This window comes from Epinephelus fuscoguttatus, linkage group LG3, assembly GCF_011397635.1.
Source record: "Epinephelus fuscoguttatus linkage group LG3, E.fuscoguttatus.final_Chr_v1".
Lineage (NCBI taxonomy): Eukaryota > Metazoa > Chordata > Actinopteri > Perciformes > Serranidae > Epinephelus > Epinephelus fuscoguttatus.
In genome coordinates, this window is record NC_064754.1 from 48,839,266 (window position 1) to 48,859,745 (window position 20,480).

The window sequence follows — 20,480 nt, forward strand, 5'->3', positions numbered from 1 at the left end:
AAAAAAAAAGATGCCTGGACTGCAGTAACCAAGGCTGTCAACGTAGTATCCCCGGAGAAGCGCACTGTGGCCCAGGTGAAAAAAAAAGTGGTTCGACATAAAAGTTGATGCCAAAAACGCATTATGAACCAGAAGAAAAAGAAGGAGACTGGTGGAGGACAAGGTCCACCTGATCTAATGCCACATGATGAGAGACTAGCAGCAATAATTGGACAAACAACCATTCATGGAATATGTCCACAAAATGAAGGTGAAAGTGATGACATCCAAGGAGAACCCCAAGGTAACGTTGCTGTTATATTTGCAATTATGTGTGTTCCTAACAGGCACAAGTCAATCCGAAAAACATTTTATTCAAATGAAAATGGCAAATCCGTTTCCAACAATTTAACAACTTAATATGAATCGTAACCCCAGACGATGCAGTGGATGAACCAGTGCCGTCGACCTCTCACTCCCAGCAACCAGCCCCACGGTCAACGCCTCAGAGCACGCCTCAGGACTCTCGTCGGCATGCCCACGTCCTGACTGGCGAGGTTGTCCAAAATCAGCTGGCTCTCCTGGATGCAGTGAAGGAAACGACAGGCATAAATAACATAAACAAAACACTGAAACAATCATTGAATATCCTCACCAATAAATAAGTGCATGTGTATTGAAGTGCTGTGTGTTTAATTTACTTAATACAATGTAGACAAAGCCGAAGGAAGAATCATAACTTATTCAGTTTGCATTTTGAAATTACACATTGTAACTTACCATCATTAAAGGGATAGTGCACCCAAAAATGAAAATTCAGCCATTATCTACTCACCCATATGCCAAGGGAGGCCCTGGGGAAGTTTTAGAGTGCTCACATCCCTTGCGGAGATCGGTGGGCGGAGTGGATGGCACACCTAATGGCAGACGGCGCCCCAGACTAATGTCCAAGAGCACAAAATTGAATCCACACAATCTCCTTACTGTTCATCCATAGTGATCCAAGTGTGCTGCAGCCACGACATAGAAAGTTGTTTCGAAAAACGTCATACGAACTGTTTTTAGCCTCACTGTAGCCTGTAGCTCTGACTGTTTCTCTGCTCCGTGTCCATGTGTGCACGCCTGCGCGAGACCAGCGAAAGCATGAGCTTTGCTCACCCGTGTTTACATCACATGAGATGTGCACTGCAGGGGGAGACAACGGTAGCCACATTTGTTAAAAGATAATTTGCACCACGGTCTTTTAGCAAAGACAGCCCAACATGTCTGAAGACTTTGAAAATGATGAGGAACTGCATTTCTTTGTTGAGCCGTATTTCTTTGAGCCCGAGTATACGGACGGAACTCAGGCTACTGGACGAAGCAGCCGCTGCAGCTCATGAGCCTAACCCTCAGCCAGCCGCAGAATACCGGATTTGAGCACTGGAAATCTGGTGGTGTAGTTGTTTCAAATGCAAAGCAGTGCCAACGGGTGAGGAAAGTCTTTGCTGCTCAGACTGGGAATTGGCGATGCCTGCACTAGAGAATCTGGACATCAGTACTGACGAGACTGCTGCTCTTCAGAGACCGTGCATCACCGATTACCCTGAGCGTGCACACATGAACGCGGAGCACAGAGAAGCAGTCAGAGCTACAGGCTACAGTGAGGCTAAAAACAGAGACGTTTTCGAAACAACTTTTTATGTCGCGGCTGCAGCACACTTGGATCACTACAGATGAACAGTATGGAGATTGTGTGGATTCAATTTTGTGTTCTTGGACGTTAGTCTGGGGCGCCGGTGCCATTAGGTGTGCTGCCCGTTCCCCCCGTTGATCTCCGCAAGGGATGTGAGCACTCTAAAACTTCACCAGGGCCTCCATCGGCATATAGGTGAGTAGATAATGGCTGAATTTTCATTTTTGGGTGCACTATCCCTTTTAAGACGCTGCATCAATTCATGACGGGCCTGAATTGCATCCCTGGCAGGAGGTCCCACATGTGACTGTGGGTCCTCTTGCGCGTAGATTTGTGGCTCCATGCTGGGTCTTATAGGAATGCCATGGGTCATTGCAAGTTTGTGGAGGACACAGCATGCCAGGATGATCTTGCACACCTTCTCAGGGGTTTACAGTAGTTTGCCACTGGCTGTATCCAAACACATCCAACGGCCCTTAAGCACGCCAAAAGTGTGCTCTATTACGGCGCGTGTGTGGGCATGTATGTTATTATAGCGCACCTTTTGAGGGGTTTCAGGGTTTGCGTATGGTGTCATCAGCCATGTTTTAAGGCCATATCCCCGGTCACCTAAACAATATAACATTTTAGCATTAACAGATTAGAGACTCACTGAAAATACTAACTAAAAACAATTGAAATAGAACAAAAGATGCTCACCAACAAGCCATCCACTTCTCACAGCCCCTGCCTCCAAACGCATTCCCACTGTACTGTTTTGCAAAATAAATGAGTCGTGGGTGCCTCCTGGTCAGCAGGCCACAGCGTTAAGGATATTTAATTTTCAATTCAATTTTATTTATAAAGCCCAATATCACAAATCACAATTTGCCTCACAGGGCTTTACAGCATACGACATCCCTCTGTCCTTATGACCCTCGCAGTGGATAAGGAAAAACTCCCCAAAAAAAACCCTTTAACGGGGGAAAAAAAGGGTAGAAAACTCAGGAAGAGCAACTGAGGAGGGATCCCTCTTCCAGGACGGACAGACGTGCAATAGATGTCGTACAGAACAGATCAGCATAATAAATTAACAGTAATCCGTATGACACAATGAGACAGAGAGAGCGAGAGAGAGAGAGAGAGAGAGAGAGAGAGAGAGAGAGAGAGATGCAGGTAATGACAGTAGCTTACAACAACATTATTGAAAGTAATAATATTATAGTTATAGTTCTGGCTACTATGGTACAATATCTTGAAAGTATGTATTAATATCTGGCAGTATACATGTGTGACAATAGTCATATGTGTATAATAACAGTACAAGTATGACTAATGATGGCAGCAGCAGGAGGCATCTGGCAGGACCACGGCTGCAGCACAACCCCACATGTCACGCTGTCCAGGCACCGCTGCGATATGAGTTAATCTGAGAGACAGTGGAGCACAAAGGCTCCAGAGAAGAAGCCGAGTTCGTGACATCCAGAATGGCCGAGTTAGCAAGATGCACTAATAGAATACGAAAGAGAGAGAGAGAAAGAAGGAGAGAAGGTGCCCGGTGTATTATAGGGGGGCCTCCGGCAGACTAGGCCTAAGTCAGCCTAACTAGGGGCTGGTACAGGACAAGCCTGAGCCAGCCATAACTATAAGCTTTATCAAAGAGGAAAGTCTTAAGTCTAGTCTTAAATGTGGAGACGGTGTCTGCCTCCCGGACCGTAACAGGAAGATGATTCCACAGGAGAGGAGCCTGATAGCTGAAGGCTCTGGCTCTTGATCTACTTTTGGAGACTTTAGGGACCACGAGTAACCCTGCGTTCTCCGAGCGCAGTGTTCTGGTGGGATAATATGGCACTATGAGCTCTCTAAGATATGACGGAGCTTGACCATTTAGAGCTTTATAAGTTAACAGTAGGATTTTAAATTCAATTCTGGATTTTACAGGGAGCCAGTGCAGCGAAGCTAAAACAGGAGAAATATGATCTTGTTTCTTAGTTCCTGTTAGTACACGTGCGGCTGCATTCTGAATTAGCTGGAGGACTTACTAGAGCTACCTGATAATAGAGAGTTACAGTAATCCAGCCTAGAGGTAACAAAAGCGTGGACCAATTTTTCTGCATCCTTTCAGGTCAGGATAGGCCTGATTTTCGCAATATTACGCAGATGAAAAAATGCAGTCCGTGAGGTTTGTTTTAAATGAGAATTAAAAGACAAATCTTGATCAAATATTACTCCGAGGTTTCTTACGGTAGTGCTAGAGGCCAGAGCAATGCCATCTAGAGAAACTATGTCATCAGATTCTCTGAGTTGTTTGGGGCCAAGAACAATAACTTCAGTTTTGTCTGAATTTAACATCAGGAAACTGGTGCTCATCCAAGTTTTTATGTCTTTAAGGCAGTTATGGAGTTTAGTTAATTGATTACTTTCTTCTGGCTTCATCGATAAATACAACTGAGTATCATCCGCATAACAATGGAAATTTATAGAGTGATTTCTAATGATGTTACCTAAAGGAAGCATATATAGAGTAAATAGGATTGGTCCGAGCACGGAACCTTGCGGAACTCCAAAACAAACTTTGGTACGTGAGTATGATTCATTATGAACGTCAACAAACTGAAAACGATCAGATAAATAAGATTTAAACCAGCTCAGTGCAGAACCTTTTAGGCCAATTAAGTGATCCAGTCTCTGCAGTAGAATTTGATGGTCAATTGTGTCAAACGCCGCACTAAGATCTAATAAAACAAGTACAGAGACAAATCCTTTGTTTGAAGCCATCAGAAGGTCATTTGTAATTTTAACTAGTGCTGTCTCAGTGCTATGATGCACTCTAAATCCTGACTGAAATTCCTCAAATAAATTATTATCATGGAGAAAATCACACAGCTGGTCTGCAACTACTTTCTCAAGGATCTCTGACATAAAGGGAGGATTAGATATTGGTCTATAGTTGGGTAACACCTCTGGATCCAGGGTGGGCTTTTTTAGTAGAGATATGGCAGTCAGCATTACAGATCATCTGCACGTTGATGGAGTGATAGTTTTTTCTGTTCATGTATTGCATTGAGTCAATCGATGGAGCTTTGATGCGCACATGGGTACAGTCTATAGCACCAATTGTATTTGGCATTCCAGCTATGCCATGGAACTCTCTCTTCACATAGGTTTGATTATGTCCATCATATGGGAATTTGATATATTCAGGCAATAGCCTTAGGATGCCATTTAATACCCGTGGGATGACACGGTTCAGAGAGGGTTGTGAAATCCCAGCCCAGTCTGCTATTTCTCTCTGAAATGTACCTGCAGCCAGGAAACCGAGGGTGGACAGGACTTGCACCTGATGAGGTATCGGATGAGAACGGCGTGTTGGGTGATTTAGATGCTCCAGAGAATCGCAGAGTTGCAGTAGCACATGCCTTGGCAATTGGAAACGGCTGATAAGCCATTCATCATTTTCCTCGAACATGTTGTGTCGGTCCCTGAATACGTGCTCTCTCCTCGGGGCACGGGCTGCAATATCCTCTGGCAAGGCTAGATATGCCATCTTAACACCTGCTCAGGTGAATCAGAATCGTTTATAAACCCTGCATGACCTTTAGCATGCTACCAATTAACCAATTGCCTTTGGCCACAGATGCGTAATTTCACGACACAAGAAATTGTTGGGAGTGGGTGATCATTATGGCCAAAACAATTACAGCCAAAACTGTAAGGCCTACATTTCGAAATGTGCATTCTCATATATTCCTTTGTAAACTAGGACTGTTCTTATCGTTGAATATTTTAATTGTCATGATGAGGGTGAAAGTGTGTCAATTTTATGGTTATTTAATAATTAATTTGGCTAATATATTAGTAAATTAATGATTTAAAAAAATGTTAATTAAATCTCTTTTTAATGAATGTGGTTTTAAAGGCTCTGCATGTACTTACAAGGCATGTGTTTGCATTTTCTAAGTCAGTTCGGCCTTCCTCATTTGTGCGTATGCATAGTCTGAGGCAGTTCTAAATTTGTTCACAGAGTAAGGACAAATTCGGGTAAGAAAATATTGATGAATACCGGATTTGTGCGTCAAACGATCGTACGCACAGTTTAAGCACAGATTTGTGCGTACGCACTGTTTGTGAATGAGGCCCATTGTGAGACTCGCAGTATAGGTTCATCATATCAATATAATATTAGTCAAAGGCAATATGCCATACTTATTTTGCATTTGCATTGTCAGTTTTGTCTAATATTGCATTCATTTTGACTCAACAACACAACTGTTAGACTGATGATACACAAAGCAACTTTTTGAGCAATGTTGTTGGGTATTATTCTCAAGGATGGAAACAGGTGTATGGTCAAAAAAGAGAGCTTGTCGAAGCGAAATTCTGAATATTAAAATTGGCTACAGTAACACTAATTTGGAAGAATACTGTGTATTCCAAAACAGAACAAATCCATTGAGCAACAGTGTTTCCCCTATATGCAACTAGCCGCGGTGGTGCTCTGCTGCTGAAATATGACCGCCGCTGCTGATTTATTTGTAGTTTTTTTGTCTTAGCTCTTTAGAAACTACCGTTATATTATTTGGTGCTATGGACGTTTCATATCCAGGTCAATTCACACACTTGTGAGTAAAGCATATGAGAAGAGAGGGCTCCATCTTATCTCTTCATAAACTAAAGTATATTATTTTGCGCGACGGACGCTTCATATAATAACATAACAATATACTATTTATCATGTTATACGGTGAAACTTTTCACTTTATAACGTGATGACTAATATTGTTTACACGACGGCATGTCATTTCTGTCTCTACATGGTCGCACCTTTACAGTCCTTCTCTGCTCTCTGTATCGCACACGGCGGAGTTCGGCCCCAATGCGCGCACGCACACACACACACACAGGTGAGCACACAAGAGCGACAATTTTAAACGGCACTGTGCACGCGGGGTTTTCTTTCGTTTCGTTCGTTTCTTTGTTCATTCCAACTGCTGCATCTGCTTGTGCTTCTGCCAAAGTACTCCCACCCACCTCCATCTCTCTCTCCAGTAACTCGCCAGCACCGGCCGCTTGTTCTGGGTCAATTCCACACAAAATTTTCGAGATTCACCCTTTTGATTTCCATTTAGCTGAAAACTTTTTTTTTTTTTTTTTTTTTTTAAATTTACTACTTAGTTAAGGATATGATTTCGAATGTAGCAAATAACAATACTTAAGTCAAAATTTACTTAAGTAAAAGTAAAAATGACAGATTTCAAAAACTACTGAAAAATTACAAATTACACAAAAAAAACTACTCAATTACAGTAACGTGAGTAAATGTAATTAGTTACTTTCCACCTCTGCTGTTAGGTTATTATTTCAATTCCATACCTCAGAACTAGATCGAGAGTATGGTTAAAACAGTGAGTGGGTTTATGCACACCCTGACTGAAGCCAATGGAGTCTAATAATGAGATAAATGCAGTAGCGAGGGAGTCATTATCAACGTCAACATGAATATTAAAATCACCTACAATGATAATTTTGTCTGATTTAAGAACTAAACTGAATAATAATAATGATAATAATTATAGCTGCTGCGCAGCGATGGGTCGGGTCCGGGCATTTTTAGGCAATTCTGAGCAACAAGCAGAAGAATTGGAAAACATTTATTTAGCAACACAATCTGCCTTTTTCATCAGCTGAGGCTTGAACTCACAACCTCTGAGACTAAGAATCAACTTCTATCTCACTGAGCTAATTAGTCAGTGACAATTCATGTGTAGCTTCACAAATTGACTAAGCCAGACATGCAGGTTTAGCAGCCGTCCATGCATGGAAAAGCAGATTTCAAACCACTGTAAAAAATTCAGTCATCGAAACAAAAATCTGAAAATACACATATTGCATCTAGACAGCATGGAGATGTTGGTAATTTATTTTAACAATGATTGATTTGCTCCATAAGTGAAAAACTGATGTTTAATTAGTTGAGCTATGTGCAAAGTGAGAAGCCTCAGATGGTTTCACACTGAAGTATTGACACTGGATCTTTGTGCAAAGTTTGGTTTATTTTCAAGCATGAGAAGGCAGATTTTCTAGCAGAAAAAAAGACTTGAAGATGCTGCACAGTGATCAGTCACGTTCAGGCAATTTTAAGCAATAAGTTGGAGGACAAGAAGATGATTACATTACAATGTGAATTCTGCACCAGTTGAGGCTTGAATCCACAACCTCTGGAACCTAAGACGGTCATCTACCGCTCTGAGCTAATTGGCAAGTAGCACCTCAACAGTGGCTTCACAATTGAGTAAGCCATTCACTGTTGTGTAGGAAAGCAGCCATCCATGCATGGAAAGGCAGATTTGAAACCACTGTAAAACATTCAGTTATTAAGAGAAAAATCTGAAAATACACATATTGCATCTAGACAGCATGGAGATGTTGGTGATTTGTTTGTAACAATGATTGATTTGCTCCATAAGTGAAAAACTGATGTTTAAAATTGCCATTTTTATATTGACTTCAATTGTTCACATTAGAGCAAAATTCAAAATGCTGTCAAAAATTCACTTTTTGAGATAAAATTCTGAAATTTGCCACACATCATCTACCATGACTCTAGAATTTTGTCATTTTTTTCATGAACATTGAAGATTTATTTAGCAAGAATTTGCATGTATATGTTTACAGTACCGTTTACAGTCAAACATTTTGATGCACTGTAGGCTCAGTAGTTTGGTGTCAATTGAGCAAAAAATTGTGGTAGGAGATAGGTTTAAGAAGTTTTACAGTTTTTGAAAAAAAAAACAGAGTGATGAACTTCATAATTTTTAATAGGTTTAAATGTACAAAGGTTTCTTTAGTACTGGGGCTACATTTTGATGAAAGTTGTTAAGTAGCACGTATGGTTGATTTGTTATGAATTTTCAAAGTTTTGAACTTTAGAGGCTTGCTGTAGTGCCACCATCAGGACTATTGGCTTGAATTTACAGCTGAGGATATCTGGCATGGGACTGGACCTTTGTGCAAAGTTTGGTGAGTTTTCACCCATGGGAAGTATGATTTCCTCGGAAGAAGAAAGAAGAAAAAGAAGAAGAGTACCTAGGATTACAATAGTGTTCTGGCAGCTTAGCTGCCTGGACCCTAATAATAATTCAGATACAAATTCAGAATACGGGCCAGGAGCACGGTTTACTATAAGAAATAAAAGTGGCTGCAAGGTTTTCCAGGTCGGATGTAAAAGACTGAGAACAAGGCTTTCAAATGAATTATAATCTAACTTAGGTTTAGGGCCGATTAACAGACTAGAGTTAAAAATGGCTGCAACTCCCCCTTCTTGGCCGCTGCCTCGAGCAATATGAGTATTATTATGACTGGGAGGAGTGGATTCATTTAGACTGACATATTCATCTTGACACAGCCAGGTTTCAGTGAGGCTGAGTAAATCAATATGATTATCTGATATTAATTTGTTTACTAACACTGCTTTAGAAGTTAGAGACCTGATATTTAACCGTCTGTATTTAATTCTCCTGTTTTGTGTTTCTGTCACAGAAGAGGTTTTAATTTTTATGAGGTTGTTATGCACAACTCCTCTTTGTTTGATTTTAGGTTTAGATAGTTTAGGTGGTCGTGGGACAGACACCGTCTGTATAAAACTATGGGTGGTTAACTGCACTAGAAGCTCAGAAAAGTGTGTAGGACTGCGACTCTGATTCCTGGTCTCAACTCTGGGTTGTCAGGGTTTTGAATTGCTATTAAACCTGGCCAGGTTCCTAGAGATGAGAGCAGCTCCATCCAAAGTGGGATGAATGCTGTCTCTCCGGCTAAACATCTCATCCGTGTTCGAATTTGGGAGGGGTCCAGAGAAAACTACGGAGTCCGACATAGTTTTAGCATATTCACACACCAAAGCAACACTAATTTTTACCAGCCTTAACCAGCAGTTTTAAATTTGACTCAGTGTTGCCCGCTCTGGCTTCCAGGATACATCTGACTATGGCCGCTGGTGTTGCTAACTTCACGTTTCTCATAATAGTAATAATAATAATAATAATAATAATAATGATAATAAATTTTATTTGTTGGCGCCTTTCTGAGCACCCAAGGTCACCTTACAATAAAAACATACAAAAATACCAATAATACAACATTAAAAATAGATAAAATACATGACAGAAAATTAAACTGGTTAGGCAAGTCTGAACAGATGGGTTTTAAGCTGTGATTTAATTTGTCCAGTGGAGTCAATCTGACGGATATGGGGGGGCAGAGAGTTCCAGAGTCTGGGTGCAGAGCAGCTGAAGGCTCTGCCACCCATAGTGGTCAGTTTGAAATTAGGGACAGACAGAAGAGCAGCTGAGGAGGAAAACAGAACTGCCAATAATCAGAGTTTTGTCCTCAGCGGTTGTGTCGCTGAGTGGGGAAAAATGGTTGGAAACATGAACTGTGGGCTTCGGCTTGGTACTACGTTTCTCCCGGACAGTTACCCAGCCTCCCGGCTGCACGGGGGTTACTGGGGGACTGCTAGCAGAGGCCATGCTAAGTGGCTCCACGCCAGCTACAGGGGGCTGGCTAACTACCGCAGCTACTGAGTAATTTTCCATGGTGCGGAGCCGCGCTTCCAATTCACTAAGCCTCGCCTCCAATGCAGCAAATAAACTACACTTGTTACAAATACCACTGTCGCTAAAAGAGACAGAGGCATAACTGAATACCTGGCACACCGAGCAAGAAAGAGCAGAAGGAGAAGCCATTGCTAACTGTTAAACTAATGTAGCTATCAAGGCTAATAACGTGTAAACAACAGCTAGGATTAGCAAGAAAGTCGTTAAAAAGGGTGCGTCCCAAGTCTCTTATTTTTATAGTGCTACTGCTAGCTCCTCGCTTGAACCGGAAGTCGTTCGAGGTCAGCCATCTTCTAGGCCGTCCCAAGTCTCTTATTTGTGCGGCGAGGAGCTAGCGCTAGGAGCTAGCAGCAAGCTTTAAGCAGCTACGAGCTAGGATGGTCGAGAGGTTCCTAACAGGAAGTCTTTTTCAGCTTGAGGCCATGACGTATAAATACCTGCCTCCTACACCTGGCTCATTTGAACGAGATGGCGGAGAAACAGCGTAAGTGTACCCGTTACATACATTCTTTTCAGTGAAACGCTGTAATTCACATTCCTACGTGACTACAAAGAGTAACGTTGATGATATTTCGTGCAAGACTGTCATGTTGTAATTAAGTTTATTTCATTCACAATCCGTTGCGTTGTTCAGCGGACTGTCGGTAATGTGTGGCTGTTAAATGTGCAGCTGCTCATGTCCAGAACCACACGTGTTGATATAACACCACGCATACACACACACGAACACATTTGCCCATCATTAATTGTCCTGCATGTCATGTGAGTGGAATAATGTTTAATAGCTTGTAGGTAATATTAATTAGCCTATTAATATTAATATTAATTAATATTATTACTTTCATGTTGTTGTAAGCTACTGTCATTACCGTCTGTCCTGCACCTCTCTCTGTTTGTCTGTCTGTCTGTCTGTCTGTCTGTCTCTCTCTCTCTCTCTCTCTCTCTCTCTCTCTCTCTCTCTCTCTCTCTCTGTCTCATTGTGTCATACGGATTACTGTTAATTTATCATGCTGATCTGTTCTGTACGACATCTATTGCACGTCTGTCCGTCCTGGAAGAGGGATCCTTCCTCAGTTGCTCTTCCTGAGGTTTCTACCGTTTTTTCCCTGTTAAAGGGTTTTTTGCGGAGTTTTTCCTTATCCGCTGTGAGGGTCCTAAGGACAGAGGGATGTCGTACGCTGTAAAGCCCTGTGAGGCAAATTGTGATATTGGGCTTTATAAATAAAATTGAATTGATTGAGGTAGACTGACAGGTCTGATGTCTTATTCACTCAGCAGCTGACTTGTTGAATGATGGCGAGTGGATTTAATAATAGTGATAATAATGATGATGATAATAATAATGATAATGATGCTCATCACAGTGACAGTGGCAGGGCTACAGACCGTTCTGTAATTACCACAAACTTCGGCAAATGTCTTAATAACAATGGTAACACATGCAAAACTGTGTGACCAAAGTCATGACGGCGGGGGGCAGGGGGTTACGGCTTTGATCAGCGAATATAATGGGACTTGGGATGTACGCTATGAATGCTGGCTCCGTTATGCAGCAGATCCATAGACTGTATAAGAGCAGAGCCAGTTGTGCCGCCATCATCAGGAATGGACGTTGCTTCACGTGACGCTTCAGAGTAAGGCTGACAATGCTCGCTCATTGCTCCTAGCGCTAGCTCCTCGCATTTTTTCCTAGGTGGGAGGGGCTAAACAGCTAGCAAAGTCAGCTAGCAGTAGCACTAGCAGTAATTTAAGAGACTTGGGACGCACCCAAAAAGGAGAGCTCGTGACTGAGGACAAGACACCTCCACCTGGAGTAGTATCCAGCTGGGCTTTATCTAGAGCTCGCCATATTTTGGCCGCGCTTTGGAAAGCAGAGCTAAATGTAAACAAACTTGGCACCGCACCGGTAAGGTAAGACAACACGTTTACATGTCATTTTCTGTATGTTTTCTGACATTTATCCTAACGATATGAGGCGGTCTTCTTTGTGGAAAAAAAGCTTGTTTAGTGGACTAACTTTGCACTTGAAGTATGCCCGTTCACTTACGTTTTAACAGGTCTGACGCTACTATGCGCCCCAGCTGCATCTAGGCTAACATGCTAACTATTACTTTTATGTCACTAGTCACTTGAAACAAATTTAGGACGATAGGAGAGAGGTTGAAATAAACCGAAAATTCCCTTTAAACAGAACTAGTGTGGGTTAAGATGTGAAGCAGATGTTAAGCAACTGAAGTGAGGAAAAACAGAAAGCAAGCTGGTAGGAGTTTGCTAGAGCAGCACAGAGACGCTATCGCAGAAACACCTGAAATGACACAACATGCTTATTGCAGTATGTCAGCATGTCTCTCTCAACCGGGGGGTGTCCAAATAATTTGATATATTTGAGCATTTTATAAAAAAGTAAGTCTAATTACTTTTCCAGGTAATTAGTTACTTTTATAGTTCAGTAATTCAGTTACTAACCCAGTTACTTTTTGGATAAAGTAATGCGTAACTATAACTGAAAGTAGCCGAGAAAGTCGTACACAAGAAATATGTGTTCAATCCAGATGTCTCACCAATCATAGTGGGATTACCACACGCGGAAAATGAAGATCTGATGGCACTCGTGAAAGATCTACTGCGTGAGGGCCTTCAGTGTGACCCAGTTCCCGACCCAGTCGCAGTGGAGCGCATACACACAAGAGGCCGCCTGCCGGGGCTGGTAAAAGCTGAACTCAGATTGGTGCAAGAGAAAGTGGCGGTGCTCAGGAGAAAAGCACAGCTGAAGAGCCACGACCGCTACCAGAGAGTTTATGTTTCATCCGCCAAATTGCATACAGAACGGCTGTTGGATTATAATTTTAGGACTCTTCTCAGAGAGACACTTGCCAGGAAAGATTTTTATGTGGCGAGGAATGGCCAGTTGGTGAAGCGGGCACCTACGGAAAACGCAGCCAGAGGAGTGAGGCTGGTTTGAGGTGAATATGCCCAGCAAGTAAATGAACAGTTTCGCTTACTTCAATGGAATGTTAATGGATAGACTTTGAATAACTGTGAACTCAGAAAGTACTGCTTTGCTTGAACCCGACTTCATTTGCTTAAATGAGACTCATTTATCCTGCCATGCTCCAGAAATGGATGGATTTGTGTGGTTTGGTCATAATCGCACTGCTCACAGGAGAGCCGTGAAAGCCTCTGGTGGTGTTGGTATTTTTGTTAAGAACACGGTTTTTGACCAGTTTGATGTTAACATAACAGATAAATCATATGATGGAATCCTCTGTTTATGTTTTGAGCATCGATTGTCACGTTATTCTTTTATTATAGTTTCCTGCTACTTATCACCAGAAATGCCAACATGGGGTCGAAACGCTGATCTTTTCTTTAATCATTTAATAGCTTTGAGTTATTCTGCTGATGCAGACTCTGTCTATATCTGCGGGGACTTTAACAGTTGCATCGCAGACTTGGGAGACTATATTGAAGAAGTGATATTGGATACAGGTGTGAATAGTCATGGGGGTGTCTTCACTGAATTCCTGAAGGACTCAAAATGCTGTGTGCTTAATGGGAGGTTGAATCCGGAGAATGATAACTTTACTTCTTTTTCTGTCAGGGGAAAGGCTATAGTGAATTATATTGTGACACCCTGTGTTGAACTTAATACATGTATTAAATTTAATGTTTATACTCCCTCTGATCTTGTGGAGAGGGTTGGACATGAAGCTCTCAGTCTGATTGATGAGCGCAGTAGACTGCCAGACCACTCAATATTGTGTTTAAGATTTCAAATGGGGAATCTCCTTAATAATCCTCAAAGTGTATGTACTGAGTTTAAGGTTAAGAGACAAAATAGAAATTTCCCTGTTAATTTTCTATCCTCTGAAATGTGCTGTAAGGCTCTCTTAGAGATTTTACATCAGCTTGAAGGTGGTCAGAATAAACAGGGTTATATCGACCAGTGTTATTATCTTCTCTGTGAGCTGTTGTATAAGGAGATGGACAAGCATGGAACACTCAAAAAACATGTTTTGAGGAAGTGTCATCGAATGAAGCGTCCATATTGGAATACTGAGCTAAATGAATTATGGACTAAATTGCGCTCAGCAGAAAAAAATTTTCTTAAATGTAAGGAGCAACATAAGAAAAGGGATCTGAAAGATGAATTTAAACAGTGTCAATTCAATTTTGATAGAAGGCTTAGGTATTTCAAAAGACGCTTCAGAAGAGGACAAGCACTTCAGTTAGAACAACTAGAAAGTAGAAACCCACAGCAATTCTGGATGGAAATAAATAAACTTGGCCCTCAAAAGAGTTCACATATTCCTCTTGAAATTTTAAAGGACGACGGTGAATCTCCTTTTGAAATTGATTTGATGAACAGTAGGAAAGGGATTATCGTAATCTGTATGATGGCAGTAATCCTCTATTATTTAATGATCACTTCTTAAATGAAGTTTGTAGACTGAAGGGTGAGTTGGAGAATGATATGAACAATGCAGTGCATTGCTCTGACCATATACTGAATGATAACATGACGTTAGAGGAGGTGCAGAAGGCTGTCGATAAAGCTAAATTAAATAAAGCTGTAGGAGTTGATGAGATTCCTAACAAAGCCCTAAAAGCTCCCAGCATGCTTAGGACTTTACATGGTTTGTTTCATTTCCAGTGTAGTGTTTCCAGTTGGGGCATGTGTTGACAATATTTATGTTTTATCTTCTATTGTGAGAGCAAGATTACAGGAGCAGAAAGAGACTTTTGTGTGTTTTGTCAACTTTAAAAAAAGCCTTTCATTGGATAAACCTTTTGGAATATAAATTGATATCTTCTGGTATTGGTGGTAAATTATATAGAGCAATTAAATCTCTATATAAGGACCCAGTCGCTTGTATTCAGGTAAATAATCTTAGAATTGACTGGTTTCCTACTCCATTTGGAGTTAAGCAAGGAGATGTTCTCTCCTCGACTTTATTTGCCCTTTATGTAAACAATTTGGCTCAAGAAATCAATATACACATCACTGTGTCATATGTATTACTGTTAATTTATTATGTTGATCTGTTCTGTACGACATCTATTGCACGTCTGTCTGTCCTGGAAGAGGGATCCCTCCTCAGTTGCTTTTCCTGAGGTTTCTACTGTTTTTTCCCCGTTAAAGGGTTTTCTGGGGGGAGTTTTTCCTTATCTGCTGCGAGGGTCCTAAGGACAGAGGGATGTCATATGCTGTAAAGCCCTGTGAGGCAAATTGTGATTTGTGATATTGGGCTTTATAAATAAAATTGTTTGACTGATTGACTGATTGATTGATTGATTGAAATGAAAAGTAACCCCCGGCTTTTGCCAACTTATGGGACCGTGGGTGAATGCCGTAACGCTCCGGCGTTGTTTCGGGCGTGGAGGCTCTGTACGATCCCTTGATATCTGTGGCGGGGAATCTGAGGTGAGGCCGGTGGCCGGATGGATGATATTCCTCAGGGAAGCGCACCTATTCCGTGGACTTTGAGCGGTGTAAAATGCCGTGGTAGGCTGAATACGTGGAGGATTTCTCGCTCATTTCTCACTCGCCGGCGTCTCTCGCCATACTGCCAGGAGCGGCATAATGTAGGGGCCGGTCTACCTGGGCTCAGCTGGCCGATAGCACTGGAGGGTGTGTCTGGAGGTGAGCAAGCCATCAGCTGATAACCACTGTCCTATAAAAAAATATATTTATAAAATATACAGGGTCGCTACACTTTATACATTGGAAAGTGGAGGCAACAATGGGAAAAACCTGGCCATTTTTTTTGTTTTGATTCCTCCGATCTTTTATTACTGATTCTCATTTTGTAAAAAATAACGTGATCGGCGACGATACCATTTATCAGGGTAACTACTTATTACATTTAAAAACCTTCCCAACATTGTCAGTTGCACTGTACACACTGATTTGGCGTTGCAACTAATGTGATCTCATCTCAAGGCAATCTCTAGTTTTATACTTTTTTTACCTTTGGGCTGTAGTGGCTACTGTTTTCTCAACAATTAATGTCGTTTATCAGGAAAAGTGTGTGTGTGTGTGTGTGTGTGTGTGTGTGTGTGTGTGTGTGTGTGTGTGTTTAGGAGGAAGATGTGGCAGAGGCTCAGGGCCGAGAGGATGCAGCAGACAGGCGACTTCAACAGCTTCTGGCAGACTTGAGCCAGCTGGGGCCCAGGTGAGCACAAGTAAAACCACTCCTTTAATTGCAATTACATTTATTTTCCATATTTCCTACCCTTTACGCAGAAGAGTTTCAATCATTTATGAAATGTATGCAGTGTTGTGCAACACAAAATGTTATAAAAATTTTAAGAGTTTTCGCATGTTTTACAAATAGGTCACCAGACATGATTACACCACATTCCATTTTTCAAACGGTCTTAAAATATATGGCAGTTGCCCAGCAACAATAACCAGTTTCAGACAGAACATTGAACTTTTGGAAGCAGTGCAATGTCTCAGTCTTTTGGGAAGTCATGGAATTTTACATCAAAAATAATAGTGTCGCAGAGCCAAGCAGCTATTCCCTGTCTTTTCCCCTGCAGCTGTTACTTAATCCTTTTTCTCCACTTACTCTTAAAAATATCTCCTACTCTTACTCCTTTTGTCAGACTAAAAGCTGCATCTCAGGAAGCTAAGGCAGTTCGCAGAGATCAAACTGTGTGGGAGATAAAGGTGGGGGAACTCCAGACACATTCTACCAACCTAGAAGAGGAGAAGTATGAGGCCCTGGCTAAAGTCCGACAGAGTGTTCAGGTGGTTGAGGAGGCTGCTTTGCTGAAGGACCAGGTGACTGCTGTCACTGCGTTTCTGTCTTCCTTTCTGTCTTTATTCCTTTCTATTTTTTTTACTTTTTCACACACATTGCCTTCCCCTCAATCTATTGAGTTGTATGTTCCACATCCTCTCAGCACTTCAGAACATGACAACTGTAGCTGTGTCTGTCTTTACCCTCTCATTCAGGCCCTGTTAAGAGAGAAACAGAAGACACAAGAGTTAGAGAAGACAAAGGAGGCAGTCAAACAGTTGATCCAGGATGCTGCAGTCCGCACCAGAAATGAGGTATGGAGTTACAGCATGGCCCCCTGAGCAAGATATGATGGGCTTTATCTGTAGAGGCAGAAATCGTACGGAGACCGCAAGGAATAATGCTGTCTGTATAGGGTTTGAAATTTGAAAGATATCCTAGAATCACAACTGATTCTACTAAATGGCATCCATGTAATTTTCTGTGTGATTAAAGTGTGCTTTTAAGCTCCCGAATGTATTACATCATTGCTTAAAAAGCTTTCTGAGTTAAACTGCACGCCCTGTTCTCTGTTGTTGTGGATGTGCCAAGCAGCTAATGCCACAATAGGGTCCTCGCACCGCTAGGTGCTCGGGCCCTAATAATAATAATAATAATGATAATGATAATGATAATGATAATAATAATAATAAACAGCGCGATTACAATAGGGTCCTCACGGATGACTTCGTCGTCGCTCGGGCCCTAATAATAATCATTCGAAAAACAATAGGGACCTCGCAGGTCGAGACCTGCTCTGGCCCTAATAAACAGCGCGATTTCAATAGGGTCCTGAAGTTCCTTGTGAACGTGTCAGAAACAATCTAGGTGATACAGAGACAGAGTAATGGGCCTCTGAAGTCAGTAAAAAGTTGAAGATTTTGCCTAACATAAAATAAAACATGATTTTCAGCATGAATAACTGCCTGTGGCTTCATCTGAGCAGGTAAATGACACTGGGGCTGTAGCCATACTTTCAATGAACATTTGTTTCAAGTTTGAAGAAAATTGCTCAAAGTATGACCATTCTACAGGGTTTTTTCCATGAAAAGATCCAGGTGGAGCTCCAAAAGACAGAGCGCTCACTCCGCTTCAAAACAGTACTGTCAGTGATCAAACAACGCTCAGCCAGCTTCAAACATCATACCTTAAACCTGAAATCAGGTGTGGTTATGATAGCTGATGTTGTTTATGACACAGAGAGATCATAAAATATCACCAAATAAAGCCATATGAAACGTGAAAGTTGTGATCCCACTTTCTAGGAGGTATATCTCAGCCAAAAGTGGTAGGAGTGAGACTCTTACCTTTTATAAACCAGCTACGTGTCCACTTACTGCTCCACATGAGATTGCAAGTAATCCTTTAACTTTTCCCCTCGAAAAATGGCATGACGTAGCTTGTCACCACTCATCGTGATTTTGGACTTCATGTGTTTAGGCTGCTCTGGTGCGAAATCCATAAGGAATAAAAGAAAAACGTTGCTGGATTCAGAAAGCCGAGAGCTTCCTGAATCCGGTGATACCAAACATCACATGGTTTGGTGACGTAGCCCACCTGTGAGATACCATTTAACAGAGGAGGGAGGGAGCGCGGACGCCAGCGTCCAAGGGGAGTTAGAGGGGTTATAAATGTAAACTGAACATTTGACTTTTCCACAAAATGCTGTGTGATAAATGTTATTAAAATTAAATTAAAATGTGAACAATTCATAATATTCATCGTTATTGTTATGATAAAGTCTAAATGGACACCATGCATTTGACAGGTGTATTCACCTAACATAGCCTACATATCTTTTTTTTTTTTTTTTTTCAAATAGATTTTATTGGGGGTTTTTTCAAACAAAACACAACATAACATAACATACAAGTGCTCCCTGTGTTCACGCAGACATTGACACATAAAGAAAAACACGACACCATCCATACCCAATCACCGCAGCCCACGGTCACCCCTCCCCCACAAATCAGAAAACACCGTAGACACTAAGCACATCGTGCCCTCTCCTATCCACATGCAGTGAAAACAAAAAAAAACAAAACAAAAAAAATAAAATAAAATAAAAAATAAATAAATAATAATAATAATAATAATAATAATAAAATAAAAAAAAACATAATAAAATAAAAGAAATATATATATGTACACAGTATACCTGAGTATATGGTAGTCAAATAAAATTAAAACTAGAACAGAAGCAGTGAATTAGAGACTGGCAATAACCAATATGATAGCATAAATCATCCAGTGGAAGTATTCCAGTCTAAAGCATATTTCCCCTTGTTTACAGTATCACGGAGGAGTGGGGGTAAATACTTCAAAAAGGCCGACCATGTTCCTTCAAACCAATTATCATCCCCTTTCATTCGTGCAGTAAGTCTTTCCAGGGGTAAGACTTTATATGCCTCTTGGTACCATTGTGTGACAGTTGGAGGTTTGTCACTTATCCACTGCTCTAAAATACATCTCCTGGCCAGAAACAGAAGTTTGTCACAAAGTTTGAAATCTGTTCGACTCAAAGATAATGTTTTTGAAGGCAAACTTAATATGAAGAGGCCAGAATCCTTTCTAACTTTAAGTGATAAATCTTACTCAGCTCCTGGGCCACATTACTCCAAAACCTTGCAATCAAATGACATTCCCAGAAATAGTGAATGTATGTACCAACAGACATTTTACATTTGATGCAAAGAGGAGAGATCTGGTTGTCCATCTTGTTAAGAATGAATGGTGTTATGTGGGATCTATGGAGTATTTTGAACTGCGTTTCTCTCATTCGGTTGCAAATAAATGTGGTTTTGGCAGAGACAATTGCTTCATGCCAGTCATCTTCAATAAATTCCCCCCCCCCAGATCTCGTTCCCACTTCTGTATCACTTTCCTTATATCTGATGTATCTAAGGAGTAGAGCAGCGAGTAAGAATGAGAGAGAAAATGTCTTGCTTCTTTTCGGTTCAGTACAAATAAATCTATATCACTGGCAGAGGGAGTGCCTGTGTGGAAGTTTTTCACATTTGACATAATAAAACTACGGAGTTGGAGATACCCAAAAAAGTGTTCAGATGCAATGTTGTATTTGTGTTGAAGCTGTTGAAAGGACATTAGTGTATTGCCCTGGTATACATCCCATATGAGCTTGATGCCTTTCTTATGCCAGCTATCAAATAAACTATTATTAATTCCTGGGACAAACTCCTCATTTCTGGTTACAGGTGTTAATGCAAGAGATGAAACATCTTCCTCAAAATACTTTGTAAGGTCTCGCCAGACTCTGAAAGTGTTGTAGACAACAGGATTGCACTTAATGTGCGGCGACCTCTTTTTTCCGTAACTAGTGAGTTTACTCAACATAGAGTAGGGGGAGGAGAACCATTCATCGATATTCACTTCAGATTTTAAATGAGATTGGAGCCAGTCCCAAACTATCCGGGTGTGGCAGGCCCA

At 41.2% G+C, this 20,480-nt stretch overlaps 1 protein-coding gene across 5 annotated transcripts in view; it reads left to right on the top strand.

The window, feature by feature from the left end:
• sclt1 (sodium channel and clathrin linker 1) overlaps window positions 1–20,480 on the top strand; it is a 165,772-nt gene that overhangs the window by 43,058 nt on the left and 102,234 nt on the right. For all 5 annotated transcript variants that reach the window (XR_007449044.1, XR_007449043.1, XM_049572847.1 and 2 more), the window contains exons 12-14: window positions 16,330–16,421; window positions 16,858–17,035; window positions 17,210–17,308. Coding sequence is in view for 3 of the 5 variants with exons in the window: in XM_049572847.1 (XP_049428804.1) it covers window positions 16,330–16,421; window positions 16,858–17,035; window positions 17,210–17,308 (369 nt within the window). In the remaining 2 variants the exon portion in view is untranslated. The remainder of the gene's footprint in view (window positions 1–16,329; window positions 16,422–16,857; window positions 17,036–17,209; window positions 17,309–20,480) is intronic.